The following is a 17,229-nucleotide window of genomic DNA, read 5'->3' on the forward strand; positions in this document are numbered from 1 at the left end:
AGGTTATACCCTACAGAAGGCAGGGAGGGACACCCTCCTCCATCGACATTTAGGAACTTCTTGAGCTCACCTGAAGTGATTGATGGAAATGACAGAAATAATCTCTGTGAATTTTTCAATCCTTGAAATCCCATACATTTTTCTGGCTATAAATCAGTTTGTAGCAGCAAGTTCCACAACATAGTCACACACTGCATGAGTGTATTTTTCTTTTTGTTTGGTTTAAACTTGCCAGTTTCACTGGGGTTAGGGTGCTGGTCTAGTACTTTGAAAACAAGTTGTTAATCCTGTCTGTTCCCACTTCTACACAACATTCACGATATTCCCTTTTATTTATTCCTTTTTGAGCAAGAGTAGCCCTGGTTTGTTTGATCTTTCTCTAATGAAAGCCATAACATTCCCCTGGTTATACTCATTACCCTTCTTTCTCTCCCCCCTTCACCCTCTTTCTCTCTTCTATTCTATGAATATCTATACAAGGCGAGGGAATAAGAATGACCAAACATCAGAAAGGTCGACAGTCAAGGAAAGCAAACAGTATGAGTTTGTAGCCCTATAGAACTAAATTTCACTTACAAGGAACTATCCAAATTCTCTCCAAACTCATTTCAAAAGTGGTAATTGCTTAAAGGCCAGCATTATGTACACAGCTAGATTATTTATTCCTATTATTTATGCATACTGCAATTTATCCGTTTCAGGAGCAGGTAAGCCAAAACATGGTTACTTAATAATTGCAAAATTTTTTATTTACTTCAAATCAAGTTTTTGAAAATATATGCAAGGCCCCTCTACCTTCCTCGAACAGGTACTTGTACGCTGTCATCTGGGCATGCATTGTTCAAATGCCAAGCCTGAATTCTTCATGCATCAGTCTTAACTGAAATAAATTTGGCAGAGTCTGATGAAAGATCATTTGCACACTGACATTAAAGTTAACAGCAATTAAATTTGGATATTATTACATTATTTAAGGGAAAATTAGTCATCTTTGCCTTTCCAGTGCCCTGGACACACCCCTTAACTTATCTCTCATCTGCTCCTCTTCCAAATCTTACTGGAGTCAATCCAGTTAAATTAAAATCACAGCTGTAAAAGATCATATGCTTTCATTGTATTCTAACTTTTTGGTAATATATCCCCTTTTCCAGGGAAGAATACATCCATGGTAACTCTACAAAAATGGTGGTTCTTGAAGTAAATGCAGCAAGACCGGGAGCAGAATGACCATGGATTTACAGCCCTCCCTTCTCTGTTTTCAGCTGCTTCTCCTCTAAAGTCTGATTTCAAGGTTGGTTCATATCAACATACGTTCAAGCTGCCACCAAACTGGGAGTCCCCCCAGCATCTCCCCCAGCCTCTGCAGCCCGAGTCTTCCACCAGCACTGGGGTCTACACGGTGACAGTGACCACAAGATGAGGTGGCTGCAAAATAACTCCCTCAAAAAAGAAAAAAATGCCTTTGAATTTATGTTGGAATTTGGTTTTTAATTGTTGAATTACAGGGATATTGTTTTCGAATGCTTGCAGAATACTAGCCCCAACAGGATGGGACAGAAGGATGCAGGTGAACAGGAGAGATGAGGAAGTGTGCCTACAATCTACTGATCATGTCACTGAGCCCATTCGCTGCAGTCAGAGGTGTGACTGCAATGCAAGGATGCATCTGCAAGCTCATTTGTGTCTTACAAATCAGCACAGTGTGCATAACGTCAGCCTGGACCCCGTGTCTAACTAAAGCAGGAGCTACTCCATATTCATTAGTGGTTCATGGTCTTCCCAGGTGAAAAAGGGCCCACACTTAAGGCAATTACATTTTTCTTTGCACTGCAGATTTATTCCTAGAGCAGAACTCTGTCATGGCAGAGAAAAGAGGTCAAATACAAATTCAGCATGAGGAGTGTCAGCTCCACTGCTGTTATGCTCTTTGGTCTTGCTGTACTTGGAAAACCATTGTCCCTGCAGAGCTGCAGCAGATTTATTTTTCTTTGAAAGTGTTTGTGTTCCTGCGAAGTTTAAATAATTTTGCAGATATCTTTGGGAAGGTACCAACAAACTAAGTCCAGGGAATTCAGTATTTGGATTTTACCATCTGTTAACTCTAGTTTGACTTTCCAGTGCTTTGGCCTGCACAGGTCCAAGTGGTCCAGCCTGCCTGGTTGGCCAAATCAGCCCAGCCAAGTTCCAGCCTCAGCAGCTGAAGCTGTCCTGTGCTGCTCCTGACTGCTAGCACTGCTGAAATCACCCGTGACTCTGTCTATTTTAGGCAGCAATTTTAAACATATGCCAAAAGACGTCCTCCCTCTGGCCAAGCAAATAAAAGAGTAGTCATCTTGACAGAGGAATAATTAGACCCTATGTGCATTGCCAAGGTACCCAGCATGCCTGCAAGAAGGTGGTAGCTATTTTTTATTCCTGTCAAGCATAGAGTGTGCTTCATGAGTGCCACGTGAAAACAGCATGAGCACCTTTCTGAACAGGGAGCAATGCAACCAATTGGAGATCACTCCTAGTTGTGCATTCCCAAGTGAAGCTTCCCCGCTCCCAAGTATTTCACCTCAGGAATGCAGCCATTTACATTGCCATTAATTGTTTGGATGAGGACGTGTGTCTGCTGCACTTGGAAGAAGCTCAACAGCTAAGACAATGATGTGTTGAAGTCAAAGACCAGCAAATCAAAAGGCCCATATCTGACCACAACATCTGAGAAGTGAGTCTGAATGACTCCATCCTGACGTTGCCAGGCAGAGCCTGGTTCAGCTCAAGGTTACAACAAACTACTACTGGACTTCCCCCCTCCTATTTTTTTTAGGGGAAAAAACCTCCAAAACAAAACCCAAAATCTTTCGTTTATTTAAAACCAAAATGACAAAATGCAACACTATTCAACATCATACCTAAAGCTGCTACTTATAACAATACATTTGCAGAGACGTCTGTAAGCACACAGAGGAACAGTGATCATCAAGGCGGAAGAATTTCTATCTGCATTGAAGAAGCTTTAAATCAAATTTCCAGCGTGTTTTAGAGTTGTGACAGTTACTGTTGATTAATCTAGTGGTAGCAATCTCTAGCAAGAAGTGCCCTTGGTTTGCCAGACGCTTTACTGGCTAGATAAAATTAGACAACAGACTGGAGAAGCTGACAGGAGCACGTAAATTTCCTTAGTATCCTCAGCTATAGGATAGTAACTCTAGCAGAAAAGCACAGCAAACTATTACTGCAGCCTAATAACCAGTCAACATCTCTCACCGTCCTTAAATTAAACTAACTGTCTTTCAAGGTAGACTACATGTCATGCCTCTCGCAGCTAACAAGTGTCTACACTTCAGTCAGTATACGATAGAAAAAAAAAGTTAGCTCATATGCTTTCAAACTTCTCCGTCTAAAATAACTGAAATTAAGAAGGGAATAAGGGTTATTGTTCCATTTCCTTTCTGTTAGTTAGTGTCACAACCTTAAAGTTAATGAATCCTAGATGTTCCAGTACTAAGCATGTAAATGTAATGCATTATATACACTGTATGGCTGGTCTCATCTGTTCAGGTCATCACAAAGTTTGCTGTGTTAGGCGTTGCAAGGTCAGTACCATTTGTGAGCTTATGTAATTTATTTGCCATATGTAAATACGTTAGTTTTACCTGTTAATATGTCAGAATTTTATAGTCGGCTGTTTAACTATTCAGACGTGCACCCCTGGTTTGCATATGGTACAAGCCTTATTGTATTGCAAGCTATACAAAGGCCATATTTCTGAATTAATTTGCTTAAGCAGAGAGCAGGGTAATAAATATTTTAAAAAAAATAAAAATCAAAGATTAACAATATGTCTTCATACCATGCCATAGGAGTTAGAGAATATCTAACTTTTCCAATGTGAAAAGATCTGTTAAATTATGGACCCACGGACTCAACCCTAGTACACAGGTAAATGTCCTGAGAAATAATATACATACTTTTCTGGATGTATATGAAACATATCCTGTATGTTGAATTACTGTCATTTTTGTATCCTCTGTGTTGAACGACTACATTTCTTCTCTTTTATTTGTGGATAAAAGTAGACTGGCTAAACCATAGTTCAGGTGGCAATGCCGTATGGGACAAGTCCCAAGCTCTCGCTTCTTCTGACAGCTAGACACATTTGCACACAGATGCTACACACAGAGTTATTCAAGATAGCTGTTGAGTTGTCTTTGAAAACCTGCACACTAGGGAAGCATATCCCTACTTTTAATCTTCTGTGAACAAATAAGAGCAGCAAAGGCTGCCCTGTATTTGTTGCAGCACATCATAGGTCAGGGCTGATGGGAGGGACGGCTCTGAAATCCGGCCCTTGGGCCAAGTTGCGCAAACATGCTCCTGCTTGCCAACCAGGCAAGGCGACTTGTGTCAAGAGCAGAGGAAGCACACATACCCGCTGCAGCGGAGAGTTGGTAATGCATGAATGGGAAATCTCTTCCACATCCAGGCAAAGGTGGGACGAGGGAAGTCACAGCATTTCCCAGGTAAAGAAACATGTACAAAATTGGTGCAAGCATGCAGAATTAATACCAAGGTTGTGCTGAATGTTACATTCCTGCACCATTAGTGCCATCTAAACACGAGGAGGAACTTCTTTACTTTGAGGGTAGTAGAGCACTGGAACAGGCTCTCTCACTCTGGAGACATTCAAAACCATCCTGGACGCTGTCCTGTGCGACCTGCTGCAGGTGACCCTGCTCTGGCAGGGGGGTTGGACTAGAAGATCTCCAGAGGTCCCTTCCAACCCTGACCATTCTGTGATTCTGTAATTTGCAATCTGTCCTGACAACAAGGTAAAACACGGAGTAGACACTTCCACACTCCTTACTCTTTAACAAGACACAAATGATCTCACAGCCTTGACAACTAATCATCAACTTCTTGCCCAGACAGAAGACTTTGGTACAAGAATCACAGAATGGTCAGGACTGGAAGGGACCTCTGGAGGTCATCTAGAAGCCTATTAAATAATTAGACAGGCTCAAAGGGCCCTGTTGCTTGTTTATGGCTCAAGCTAGACAAAAATAAATACTTATAAAAAGACAATCCACCAATCAACAAAGTGATTGCAAAATGTCTTCAGGACAAAAAGGCAGATGACAGCTTTCTGCAGAGCCTGGGCTCCTCAGATACAACAATCCTGCCAATGCTCAGGCTGACTAGGCAAGAAAATGAAAATAAGAATTTCTTTCTGTAATCGTTGGATAGTAAAAATAAAAAAATAAAATCCAATAAACAGGAGAGCAAAATGGGTTTATCCCAAAGATTGATACAGAATGTGAAATTTAGATAAAATAAGTAATAGCCAGTTAAGATGTATAGCAATGATGCCTAGTGTCTACAGGCATACCTCGCAGGCTGTAAAGACAGCTTCATGACATGCTGTCACTTACCTAGGAACATCATGGCCCTTTTTAAGAATTATCTCAGCATCTCAAGCTGGGCCCTTCTTGAGGGTTGTATTCTCTTTAAAAGGTTAATATTAAAAGTAAATCTTCATACCAGGTACCCTAGAAAACCTTCAATACTTTTGTAATTAAGATATTTCTGAAGAGAGAGGCATCTTTGAAGTCAAAATCAGATCCAAGCTGGGTTACCTTCTGAAGGACCCTCTCTGTCCCCATTAACCACTGACCAGCAGTTTTATACCTGTCATCTTCTGACCTTGGGAAGGCCAATGGATTATTTCTAAGGATCACAAAAGATCACTAAAACACCCCAATGTATTGTCTGTAGTGTAAGCTTCAGCTCACTACATGAAATCAAGACATGGAAAACTACTGGTTAATAGAAGCCAAAGGCATCTGGGGCCAAAGTGTTTAAAGTTACTTGGGATGAAAACAGAGTCTTGGTGTCAAGAAAAATGAGCACTATACTTAGTTTCCCCCTTGGGAGCACAGGCCCTGATGCTCACCATTTCTGCGAGATGCTGTAGCAATAGGAGGAGTGGTTTTGCGGCTGTTTCCTAACACACTTGTTTTGAAAACAAGGTGGTTTTAAGCTTATATAACAAATCAAGGCTGTATACTTAATCAGAAGACTGGATTTCAGGAAGTCCCACAACCAGCCAGAATACCTCGAAACACTTCCAAGCTACCTTCTCCCCCTTTCTCCTTTTCCTAATGATCTTAAAATTAATTTTTCATAACTCCTGGTGTAGAAACATCCAGCTACTCATCTGCCAAATCCCACTGTCATCCATGGTAATCTGGCTGTTTCCCAGCAAGATGCTATTAGAACAAGTAATTCCAAAAAAAGAAAAAGCACCCCAAAACCGCCACATCTTAACAAAGCCAGATACAATAGGGCAGTTTCCAGGAGCAAGAAAGTATTTCAGAAATTTTCAACACTGAATGACATTCTCCTCTAGGCAGTTTTAGCTGGGGGTCCCAGACACTTTTTCTGCCTTCCTGGGCAAAAATTTTTTTCCAATTCTGTGCAAACCAAGTACCACTCTGCAACTGTTTGAGTACTCCAGTTTGAGACCCAAGACCTAAAAGGACCAGATGAATATGTGATATGACAGACAAGATTTCTGTGATATGCAGACCATATTTCTTGTGACAAAAATGCAATTCTTTTATCAAATGTGCAGTTATTCCACATGCAGAAAGTATAATTTATATTATACTTCTGCAAGAGATCTACCACCTCCTTACCCAACCACTTATCCACTCTATTAGGTTTGCCAAACTTACAGGTTTCGCTCATATTATGTGAGGATTGAATTATAGCCCTGCCTCTACGCATTTGTTTCCAATTCTCCAAAGAAATTGCCAGTTTATTACTTTGTGTTTTTCCTTTTTAACACTTCTTCAGATCAGCTGGTTTATTTTATCATCCTTACTTGTGTATGCAACACTCCCCCCTGTCCTCTGAGGATTTCATCCAGCGTATGGTCATCCAGTGTTGTGTAACTTTCTTGAAATCTTCTCAGCTGACATTCTTCATGACCCTTGTTTACAATCCAGAATTACTTTTATTTTCTGGAGCGACATAGGTGTTTCTAATGGATGGCTGTGGGAATTACCAATATTCCCCACTCAACATGACAGGTGATGAAGTATTTAGACTTATACTCTACTTTAAAAACATCGTAGTTTAAAAATAGAGAAATTTGTACAGTCCCCAAAAGTTAGTTCCCCACTAACTCCTACCTAATTGTGATTAAGGTAAGATGTGTAATTAAATTTGCAATGCATAATTAAATTACAGCTGCTTAACAAGTTGTCACACAGCAGCTGCACCACAATATTGTCTATGAGCTCGATGCCCGATTGCAGCAGGCACGGTTTGTTGGCTGCGTGGCTCCAGCTGTAGCTGAGATGGAGGGAGAGGTTACCCGCTGCCGCCCTTTCACTGCTCCTAGTTTTGATCCTGCTTCTTCACTCACATTGCGGGGGATAATTGCCAGGCACGTTCCTCACCCTCTCCATTCCACACAACTCATGCTAACAGCTAACCCAGGTCATAGCTGGGCGAGGGAGTAACTACGCTCAATGTTATGCTGACAAATTTTACAAGAGCACAAATACCTCATTCTGGCTCAGCTACAGCCAGACACATCTGCCTGTCAAACATCTGCCTGCAGCTCTAAATTGTCTTGTCTCGCATTTGTTGCGGACTAAACCCACATGCAGACAAATAACACACACACACACAAAGCCTAAAACCATTTGAGTAACTTCCTTTAGTCTTTTGGGATATTTTTGTCTTAAGGGATTTAGGGGATGACACTGATCACTTTAGCAAACAACAATGACAGATTATTATGTTCCCAAACCCCTTCCAATTTCCCCACTTCTATCATCCCACTCCTTTGTGAGGTTAACTGGTCAGGAAGCTTTTGAACTATAGTTTCCCAAGCAATCAGTGCAATGAAACGTTCATGCACCTTGGCTGCTTGCATGTAAAACTTAGTAGTTTAATTTATACCCACTTTTATTGGCAAAACAAGCCACCACAGCATGCACTAAGAGAGGAAAGCGCAGCAGAAACAAGGGGACCTTCTTAGCTGTAGTAAGACAGAATACTTTGAAGGAGGCCATTTCCTTGCACAGAATAAGGATTCAGAGCTACAGAAACCAGTAAGTCCAATGCTAATCTAAGAGAGAGGACCTAGTTCAACCACTGCTGCTGTGCTCAAGGCAATTAATTCACAAACTTCTACAGCCTCTGCAGCAAGTCAGGTAACAGCAATCTCTTGTGGACTTAACAAATGATAATTATGAAGCTGTGCCGTGCTACTCTGACAGAACATTAATACTAAAACTGCCACAAGAACATTACTAGGAGAAAAACCTGAGAAACCCATAATGAAAAGGAAACATTATGCCAAGGTGACAAAAATATAGTAATTCGTGTTAAACTGCTGCCTAAGTGAGGTTTTTTTCCTGGCCACATCTAATTTATACTTATCAATGCAAGCACCTTTCCATAATCAATGGCTTTATTATTCTGAAAAGCCAAAGCCAACTCAAAACGTTACATTAAATTGATAGACACAGGGCCAGCCAGGGGGAGATTAGGTACAAATTGTTCACAGATGTATTTTTTTAATTATTATTATTATTATTGGCTATGTTCCACAGCACAGAGGGAGGGGAGGAGAGGGAGGAGGGAATCTGAAACTTACCGGTTGACCTCCCCACCATCTGTGATTGAATTTCTCTCGCCCTCGAAGACTGAAGCTGGCATCAAACACTGGGTCATACATCGAATTGCCAACGATTCCATGTGATTCAGGATAAAGTCCCTTTGTGCAGAAGTAGATTAATTAGTAAAACCCTAATGCACGCAAATCCAGTTCTTCAAGGCTATATGCAAATACCATTAAATTATTTTAAAAGAGGTATCTTTGTAACTGCACACCAGAAAAGGTTGTAACTTTACGATAAGCACATTTAAAACTGGCTGTAGTAATGAAAGCATTAGGAGGTGACTCAATTGTGCTAAAAAGCACAAAAACTCCTGTTACTCGATACTTTGAAGTATTTTCACACTGGTTAAAAGTTAGTTTGAGGCCATCTAAAGTAAGCAAAAATTTATGAAAAGAAGATTGATTTGAACTTTCAGTTCATCTTCATGAATTCCCTTTCTGGAAACAGTAATTCATTCTCCTGTTCCATGAGTAACACTTAACATTTCCATTTTATAATGTTTTATCTCTACCAGAGTCTCTGTGAGATAAGGAGTAATTTCCAAGAAAAAAAAAAGAGGCAAGTCACCCAAAGCCATCGCCTTATATCACAATTTGTCCAGAAGTAAAGGCAATGTAAGAGGTTTCTGCTTTTCTCCCTTTCTCTTGGCTCTCCCCCATCCCCAGCTATTTGTTTCTCCATCGCCTCCTTTCTCTTCCCATCTAACATTTGTGGAGAGGCTGCACTAAAAAAAAAGAAGGGGAAAAAATTGCAGCTGCAGGTAGGAAGTCCCTTAGCCCAGTTTTGGAAGCACTGTCACTGTCACACAGGAGTGTTTGAATCCCAGGGTGGAGACAGCCTGGCCACCAGCCATGCCACCAGAGTGCCAAAGTGATGGTTCATTTTACGGCAGGGCCAACACAGCATCCAGACACAGTCAGTAGCTGTAAATTGTAAGTCAGCTGCTAAGTCAGCCCCACTGACTTCAACTACTCCAATGAAGGAACAACTGCTGGTTGTATTCTGGGTAGGAATTTCAGGGGTGTTTTTTTCCCCTTAGAAAAATTCTGGCCTGTAATTACACAGCAGTACAAATAACTGCAAAAGCAGGGCTGAGGAAGCACAGGAAAGCTGTAACACAGTGTATAGTGGTGAGATACACTTTATCTCAGAACTTCGAAAAGGATGGGCAGTGAAGCAGTTTTATTAAAAAAACCAAACCAAACCAAAACAAAACTTGCTTCCCACAACCCACATTTCCACTGCAATGCAACATTTTATCATCAAAAAGTCCTTCGCAGAGACTTACAGTAGCAAGGGTGTACAAGTTGGGGAAGGTTTTTGTAGGGTAGACAGGTCTCATGTAAGGAGAATGTGTTCCACAAGATCCTGAAAAATCAATAGGGCATGCAAACATTAGGAAGTGAAGCTCTCAGACATAGAAAACAAAAACAGAGGAAGTCATTTGCTGTGACTCAAAATGCTGCAGAAATTGGTTAAATTTTAACCAATTTAAATGAACATTCTGCTGCTTAACATTGGCAGGTCTTCCCGTGAGACAGTAGTAAATCCACTCACGCGCTCTTTGTACCTTACAATAAACAACTGAAATAACACAGCGAGAGGACTACAGAACCAGAGACATTTCCACAGAGTGTTTTCCTTTCAGAGCAAGCCTCCTTCCAGAGGCAAGAGTCACTGGAAGTATCTTGCTATGTAAAACAACATGAGAAAATGCAGGCCAATTTTAAGGGACAAATAAACTAGCTGCAGCAAATAAAAGCTGCAGTTTCACAATGGGCTTTGGCCACAGCTTCCCAGATGGCTACACAAATACGAGGGTCAGCGCACACACAGAGGGGAAAAAAAAACAACAAACCAACCAACAAACAAACACCTTTCAAGGGTATGGACACACACACAAACTACCATGCTGTACTGAGAAGCTCAAATATGAGTTGCGTCCAATACTCCACAAACCCAGGTGGCTGCTGCTCCCCCAGAGGTGAGTGCAGAGCTGCTCTTCACTGGGGCATGTCCCCAGCCAGTTAGCACACATTCACCGCAGCTCCTGCGCCCACTTACCCCTATCTTCAGCATCAAGTGAGTCAAGTGGAAAATTTTGTGGGCATCTCCCAACTAGCCTATAAGAGTGCACGATACAAATCACTTACTGAAGATGACCATATGAAGGTCACCAATTCTGAGCAGCATCCCCCAAAGCAGCAGCTCTGTCCCCACTCTCCAGGTGCTGCTTTAGCCAGGGTGCTTTCAAGCCACCAGTTGATACCACCTAAACCAAAGGGAACTTCTGCCATTTCGCTTGCATGGAAAAAAAAGACTTAATCTTTATTAGACCTTTCAGTCAGAGGAGCACAGCCCTTCTACCTACCAGCTCCATGCTGAATTCTGTTGCTCAATGAACAATGAAAACAACTGGGCTGCAGGAGATTGTCTTTCGTTTATTGTAAGAAAACAGAGGTACTCACTCAGTTTTTCAATATTGGGCATGACCTTGTTCCCTTTCTTCATATATGATGCACGGAAACCATCAACAGAGAAGATGATCAAAGGAGGACGAACAAAGCTGAAAGCAAAAGCAGCGAAAGTGTAAGATTTCAAAATTATTTTTTTTTATTTCCACTTGCTCACTGAAACTCTGGAGAAGCTAAAGTACAGTTACTGCATATGTTATATGCCTATAATTTTTTTGCTTAACAGCACAAACTGATAATCTTCACACTTAGTAAAGTCCAGTGTTTGCTCAGTCAGTGAAGGGGCTCAGCTCCAACATAAAAGACATCTTCCCTGAGCAACTAAAAGCATATAGCCTAAAAAGGCAAGTGCTTATAGAAGGAGATGGAGAAAAAAAACCCAAAAAGTCTACATGAGTACCCACCCTAGCATACAATCTGTAGTTAAAAACCACATGTGTCATGACAGCTGGTCTTCTGTCTTCATGGACAAAAGTCCACGTGGCATTCTTAGTGAGCTCAGCGAGGCAAAGCTCATCCTCACGTACTAAAGATGACAGTGTTTCTTGTTATTTTATTACATTTTTATTTACTACTGCTACTGGGAGTTGACCCTAAGCAGGCAGAGATGTGTCCTGGACACACATAGCTGGGCTTTTAATGTTAACCATCTCCTGCGAGGGTAAGCAGCCATCACTGTCACCAGGAGAAGCGGGGGCTCCTATCTTCTCCAAACTATCCTCCTCATGGCAAAGACTGAGCTGCAACCCAACACAGCACCTAAGCAGACGCTTACCTTTGAGGAGAACAGGGAGTCAACTGTTTTCAAAAGTGCTTACTTCCTCACTGTTATTCATTTGCTCAAATACCTCACTAAGTCAAGCCTGTATTCTATCACAATTTAGAAATCCTTTCATTTAGGAAGATAACACTAAAAGTGCAAAATCAAATTAAAAAAAAAAAAAAATGGCCGGAACTTTGTTCACATATGGCTTAACCTGAATTTTATTGAAATCAGAAAATCCTGAACCTTTCCACTGAGTACAAGAGAGTTTGGTTACCTTCTCTAGGTGGGTAAGTGAAGCAGGCAAACCCATCAGCAGGTGATCAAAGACCACAAGTTGGAGCCCACGTGTATTATACGCTACTACTCATCCAGCAGCTCAAAGGCAAATGCATTATCAGCCTAATTGTACAACTGGTGAAGCACAGGCAAGTATCCAACCCACAGACATCCAGGCTGCGCGACAGGGCCAGTGCAGAAACACGGTGCTCAGAGGTCCAGGGCAGCACCGGGGCCCATTGGCTTTGCTGCATCTGACTCTGCAGTTGCGTGCAAAACACTTACCCTGCTGGACATTCAGGAGCCTTTATTTCTTCACAGTCATCATCCACCCAGTGGGTTTCTCCTACCAGAAAAGTCACATTGGAGTTTTGAAAAAGAAAATATCTGTGGACACAGCTACAGGTTTCACAGAAAATGTCAAAAAAATGAAGTCTAGCTCAACTTAATGGATGGTCTTGTCCTACTTCACATGAATAATGAGCAGGTCTTTTCACAAAGCTGAACAAATTGATTTGGTTATATTCTATTCAACAAGAATATCCAAACTAGCACTCCTAGAAGTAGCTGTTAAAACTGGAGCTAAAAGTGTCCTTTTGACTACAGGAGACAGTGGTAACACTTTAGGCATGGTAGTCATCTATTTCAATTTTTTTATTTTCGATCTGTCAAAAACAGGTAGTACTGCTTCTGGCTATGAATTCCCATCCTCCTCCTGACCAGCTCTGATGTCTCCATGAGCTGATTCAGCTGGCTAGAGACACAAAACAAAATTCATTCTGGGGAAGAAAAACAACTCTAAATAGTTTCCAGCTGGTTTAGAGAGCTGATCAGCTCATGGATCAGGTGAGACTCAGACACAGCTAAAAAAAGCATTAATACTCTTTCAGAGCTATATTAGTTAAAACTGCTTTATGTAATCATTTTCTCAAGGTTGAAAAACTTTCACTGCTGAAAGCTGACTAGAGTGGCTCATGATTTGCACTTTCACAGGTCAATTTAAAAACTAATTATTAGCTAATGACGCTTGCTTCCTGAACCTGGCACTATTAAGGAACTGCAGCTCAATTAAAAGAACAAAACAAAAAGGACCATAGAAAAGATCTGCAGGAAATGTGTCCTGCAGCAATTCCTACTGACCATGACAGGAGGTGGAGGAACAATTTCCAAGGAAAAAAAAAACAGCAAACCAACCACAACACGCTCTCCGCAGATGGAAACACTGTTCACACATAAGGCTTACTCCTGTCAGAGTGCCAGGGTCATTAAGATCATTTGTTATTAGCCAATTAAACAAAGATTATGTACATTAAAGCCGGAGACATGTAAATTCCCCTGTCTTGACCCTTGTAAAAGGGAGCTCACAAAAAAGGCAGGAACTGAAAACTATAGCAGTATTTAAGTGGTCTCAGCCCTGCATTTCTTTGGGAAGAGGAAGAACATAATCTATGGGCACTTGCTCGAAGATACATATTTCATTAGGATTCCCAACAGCAAAACTTAAGTAAAGAAGAAAAGTGCGTTTTCAGTGTATGCATCTGAACTATTATCATTTTCTAAACATATGCAGTAGGCCAAAATGGTGTGAAAAAAAAAATTTCCCGCTGTAACCCTTCCACCAGTTAAAGTTAATCAATGAAAAAAGAACTAGCTGAGATACAAAAGTGAGAACCTGAAGACCTCATTACCAAGGATCAGAAGATCTGCTCTGAATGGGAGACACATTACACAAGGCAGGACATGCTCCAAAAGATCAGGGTAAAGGATGAAAATTAAGTCTTAACAGCCCATCCACCCACCAACCAGCGCAGGCTGTACTGCAGCCATGGTGTGTCTAGAAGGTGACATAGTCATCCCTAATGTGTCCTCTGAAGCCCATGCCACCCACCTGCAAAATACAGCCCTTGTATTCTTGCAATCCTTTTCCCACAAGAAACAAAGCCTACAAGTGTTAGACCGAATAGTTTGAGCAGGAGCTTTGTGGTGGGGGTGTCAAGAGGCCCTTGAGAGGGAGATAACATATCTAGGAATGCTCCATTCCTTCTGAGACCATCAGATATCCCCACTTTCCCTGTGATGCAGACAAATGCATCTGAACACTTCTGTGTTTTGCTTTAAACTCTTCTTCACCACCCACACCTCCTCTCTTTCTATCAATAACTCTGTGGGCAAAGACAACATCCTTCAACCATCAACAAATTAGAAGCATTCACCTCTGCTAGTGCCCAAAAAATTACAAATGTAATTCCTCATTCTTCCCTCCTCCTCCCCTCCCCTCCCCCCCAAAAAAATCAGAACTAAACAAGGAGAGGGTTTCTTCTTTAGAAGAAAATTCTATACCCACAGGGCTGTCTTCTGTCACGTCTGGAAAGATAAGAAGTAGAAAGACCAAAGTCGTACCTTTGCAAATGACTTGGTAATTAGTACAACAATCTCCTCTACTTAAGCAGTCTTCAGAGCAGTGACAAGCATTGTCATCATTCCTGGTTTCTCCACAGCGATCTTTGGTACATTCCCAGCCTCGAGCTAAAATATTCACAAGGTAAGCAAGAATGAGAGATTATAATCAAAACAGAAAGTACTCACTCAAGCCATAATGACAACACTCTAGTTGTTGAAGTTGGAGGTAAAGTTTATTGCCCCATTTTAGTGATTTCAAGACCCCTGAAGTAGGTATGTGAACCAGAAACAAAAAGGACCCTTGTATCCCGCGGGTGCAGGAGGGCTCCTCCACCCACACACCAGTGCTTCTGCTACCCTCAGGTGGTGTACTCCAGGCTTCGTACAACCTGAACGCCAGAAAAAATGTGGAAAGGACAAGACAAGAAAGGACCTTGAAAGATAAATGGTGGGGCCTGGAGCACAAACTAAGAATTCTGGTGTTTCTTGAGTAATGAATCATTTTTTCTCCCAACTATTCGAGTCCCCAGTACAATCCATAGGAAATAAGAGAAAGTTGAAGAGAGACTTGATGTTTACTCCCATCAGTTCCTCACCCACAGGGTGAGATTCAGCACCAACTGCAAAGTTATGAGAACAAGAGCTGTTTGCCTAAGAAAAGCATGGCAGGGCTGCTGGAAAACACTCCAGCTCTTCTCATCATGCGAATGAAGTTAGCATCGAAGGGCCTGTCTAAATTAGGGTGCTCTCTCAAGGGCAGTACATCACTACACTTTGAAATAAGGCCTAAGGATGTAAGCATATGGTTTTCCACATCCTGGCCCAACCAACAAGAAACTTTAGAAATCACTTCAGACAACGTGCACCCAGTAAAAAACACACCACATCAGAGCAATGTATTTTACCCCCTTTTCTCCTTCATTTGGGGCTTTTTTTTTCTCTATAAATATGTAATAATTACAGATTGTACATGTGATAATTGCCTTAATAAATGCCTGTGAGAGTATATGAAAATTCACACAACAGTCCTGAGGGGTATGCAGGCATCTATACACGTATGTGGATGTGGTGCAGTGCAGACAGGAGGCTGAGGAACTGAAAGTCTGCCCTTTGGTAGCAAACATCTTGTATTGTGCTGAAAGTCTTCAAAAAGAGCCTCTCATTCTGCAGTCATTTACACTAACGTCAGCGTAAAATTCAAATGTTTTTGGCCTGGAACCAAAGCAGTTTTTCATACCAGATTAGCTCACTGTTTTTTGGTACCAAGCTATTAAAATGATATCATTATAAACAGAACTGAGGCAGTCAGGACTCTCAAGCATGGCACATCCATGGGCAACGATATTTTTAATCATTAGACTTCTCTTCTGGCTGCTTAGTAAGTGTAATTCTTTGATAAAGCAAGAAAATGTTTCATGGCAAAAGTAGAAGGCACCTGTGCAAACCACTGTGCAAACACTCAAGGAGATGGGTACAACTAATAATTTAAATGCACTATGCTAAGAAGTAAAACATAACTCATTGCCCTCTTTGAAGTTCTCTTTGCCCAGGACTCATGAAAAAAAAAAAAAAAAACAAAAAGAAAATGAACCCAGTGCTGTATTTCCATCCCCCAGGGTCCAATAAATTGAAGTCAAACATTTTTACCAGTGTGTTACATGCATCCTGACATCTGGAAATCGGAGCCTGGGGCAAGGATAACAAGCCCAGTCTGTCACCTGCAGCTTGCTCCAAGAGGATGCACGCCGCTTCAACGCTCCCAGGTTCAGAGGCGCCTTCACAAGTAACCACAATGCACAACCCACAAGCGAGCATGAATTGCTCCAATATTAAGTTGTCACTTGGGAGAAAAAAAGGATGGCTGACACGGAATGACCAACCTCCAGCCTTTACCATGGCTCTTTTCATTGCAACCTGCAGGTCAAACTGGTGCCTCAACACTGATTGTTGCTATTGATTGAGCATCAGAAGATCTACTTTTCATGTAGTATGAACAGTACCCTGCTTCTTCTGCCCTGGAAACTGTGGCTGAAGCCCAACAGTGAGGAGTGATAGGTGTGCATCCCTACTGCTCCTCGCAAGGAAACATGGGCTGCATTTCAGGCTGAGCCAAGCCTGCCCGGCCAGGCAAGGTGATGTGCAGAGGAGATGCAGGTTATGGCAGCGAGCGTTGGTTTATCAGGCAGGTCCTGACCGCTGGTAGAAACCAGGTGTCAGCAGCGCCTGGCAGTGCGGGACAGGAGACCCATCGTACCTGTCTTTAAGCACAGCTCATCAAAGTCGAAGCAGCAGCTGTTGTAGCTCTTGCACAGGTTGTCACAGCGGCAGCCAGGAGGCTCTGCCTCTTGAAGTTCAAAGCATCTGTTTTTGCAGGAGCCAGAGGTACTGATCCAGGGGGAATCTGACAGGACTGTGTGGAACAAGAAACAGGGCAACATCTGTCAGGCCGGCAGCGGTGGGACGGGCAGCTCAGCCCCAAGCCACTCGGATAAGCAAAACCTCGGCTGCCTGCTCTGGGGAAGGGAAGGGAGCAGGAAGAGAAGGTTGCTTGAAGAAACGAAAAAAAAAAAAAAAAAAACACCAAACAAAAAGAACAAATTCCAAAAAGGTTGCTCTTTTTGGGGGGGGG

The 17,229-nt window shown here is 41.9% G+C and overlaps 1 protein-coding gene across 2 annotated transcripts in view; it reads right to left on the minus strand.

The window, feature by feature from the left end:
- The window catches only part of ENPP2 (ectonucleotide pyrophosphatase/phosphodiesterase 2), a 59,231-nt gene that overhangs the window by 35,640 nt on the left and 6,362 nt on the right, over nt 1–17,229 (minus strand). For both annotated transcript variants that reach the window (XM_009880993.1, XM_009880992.1), the window contains exons 3-8: nt 16,855–17,010; nt 14,601–14,726; nt 12,486–12,546; nt 11,153–11,250; nt 9,973–10,052; nt 8,660–8,779 (exon numbers count right to left, since the gene is read on the minus strand). In XM_009880993.1, coding sequence (XP_009879295.1) covers nt 8,660–8,779; nt 9,973–10,052; nt 11,153–11,250; nt 12,486–12,546; nt 14,601–14,726; nt 16,855–17,010 — 641 coding nt within the window. The remainder of the gene's footprint in view (nt 1–8,659; nt 8,780–9,972; nt 10,053–11,152; nt 11,251–12,485; nt 12,547–14,600; nt 14,727–16,854; nt 17,011–17,229) is intronic.

The sequence above is a fragment of the Charadrius vociferus genome, unplaced genomic scaffold (assembly GCF_000708025.1).
Source record: "Charadrius vociferus isolate BGI_N301 unplaced genomic scaffold, ASM70802v2 scaffold2, whole genome shotgun sequence".
NCBI classification, from domain to species: domain Eukaryota; kingdom Metazoa; phylum Chordata; class Aves; order Charadriiformes; family Charadriidae; genus Charadrius; species Charadrius vociferus.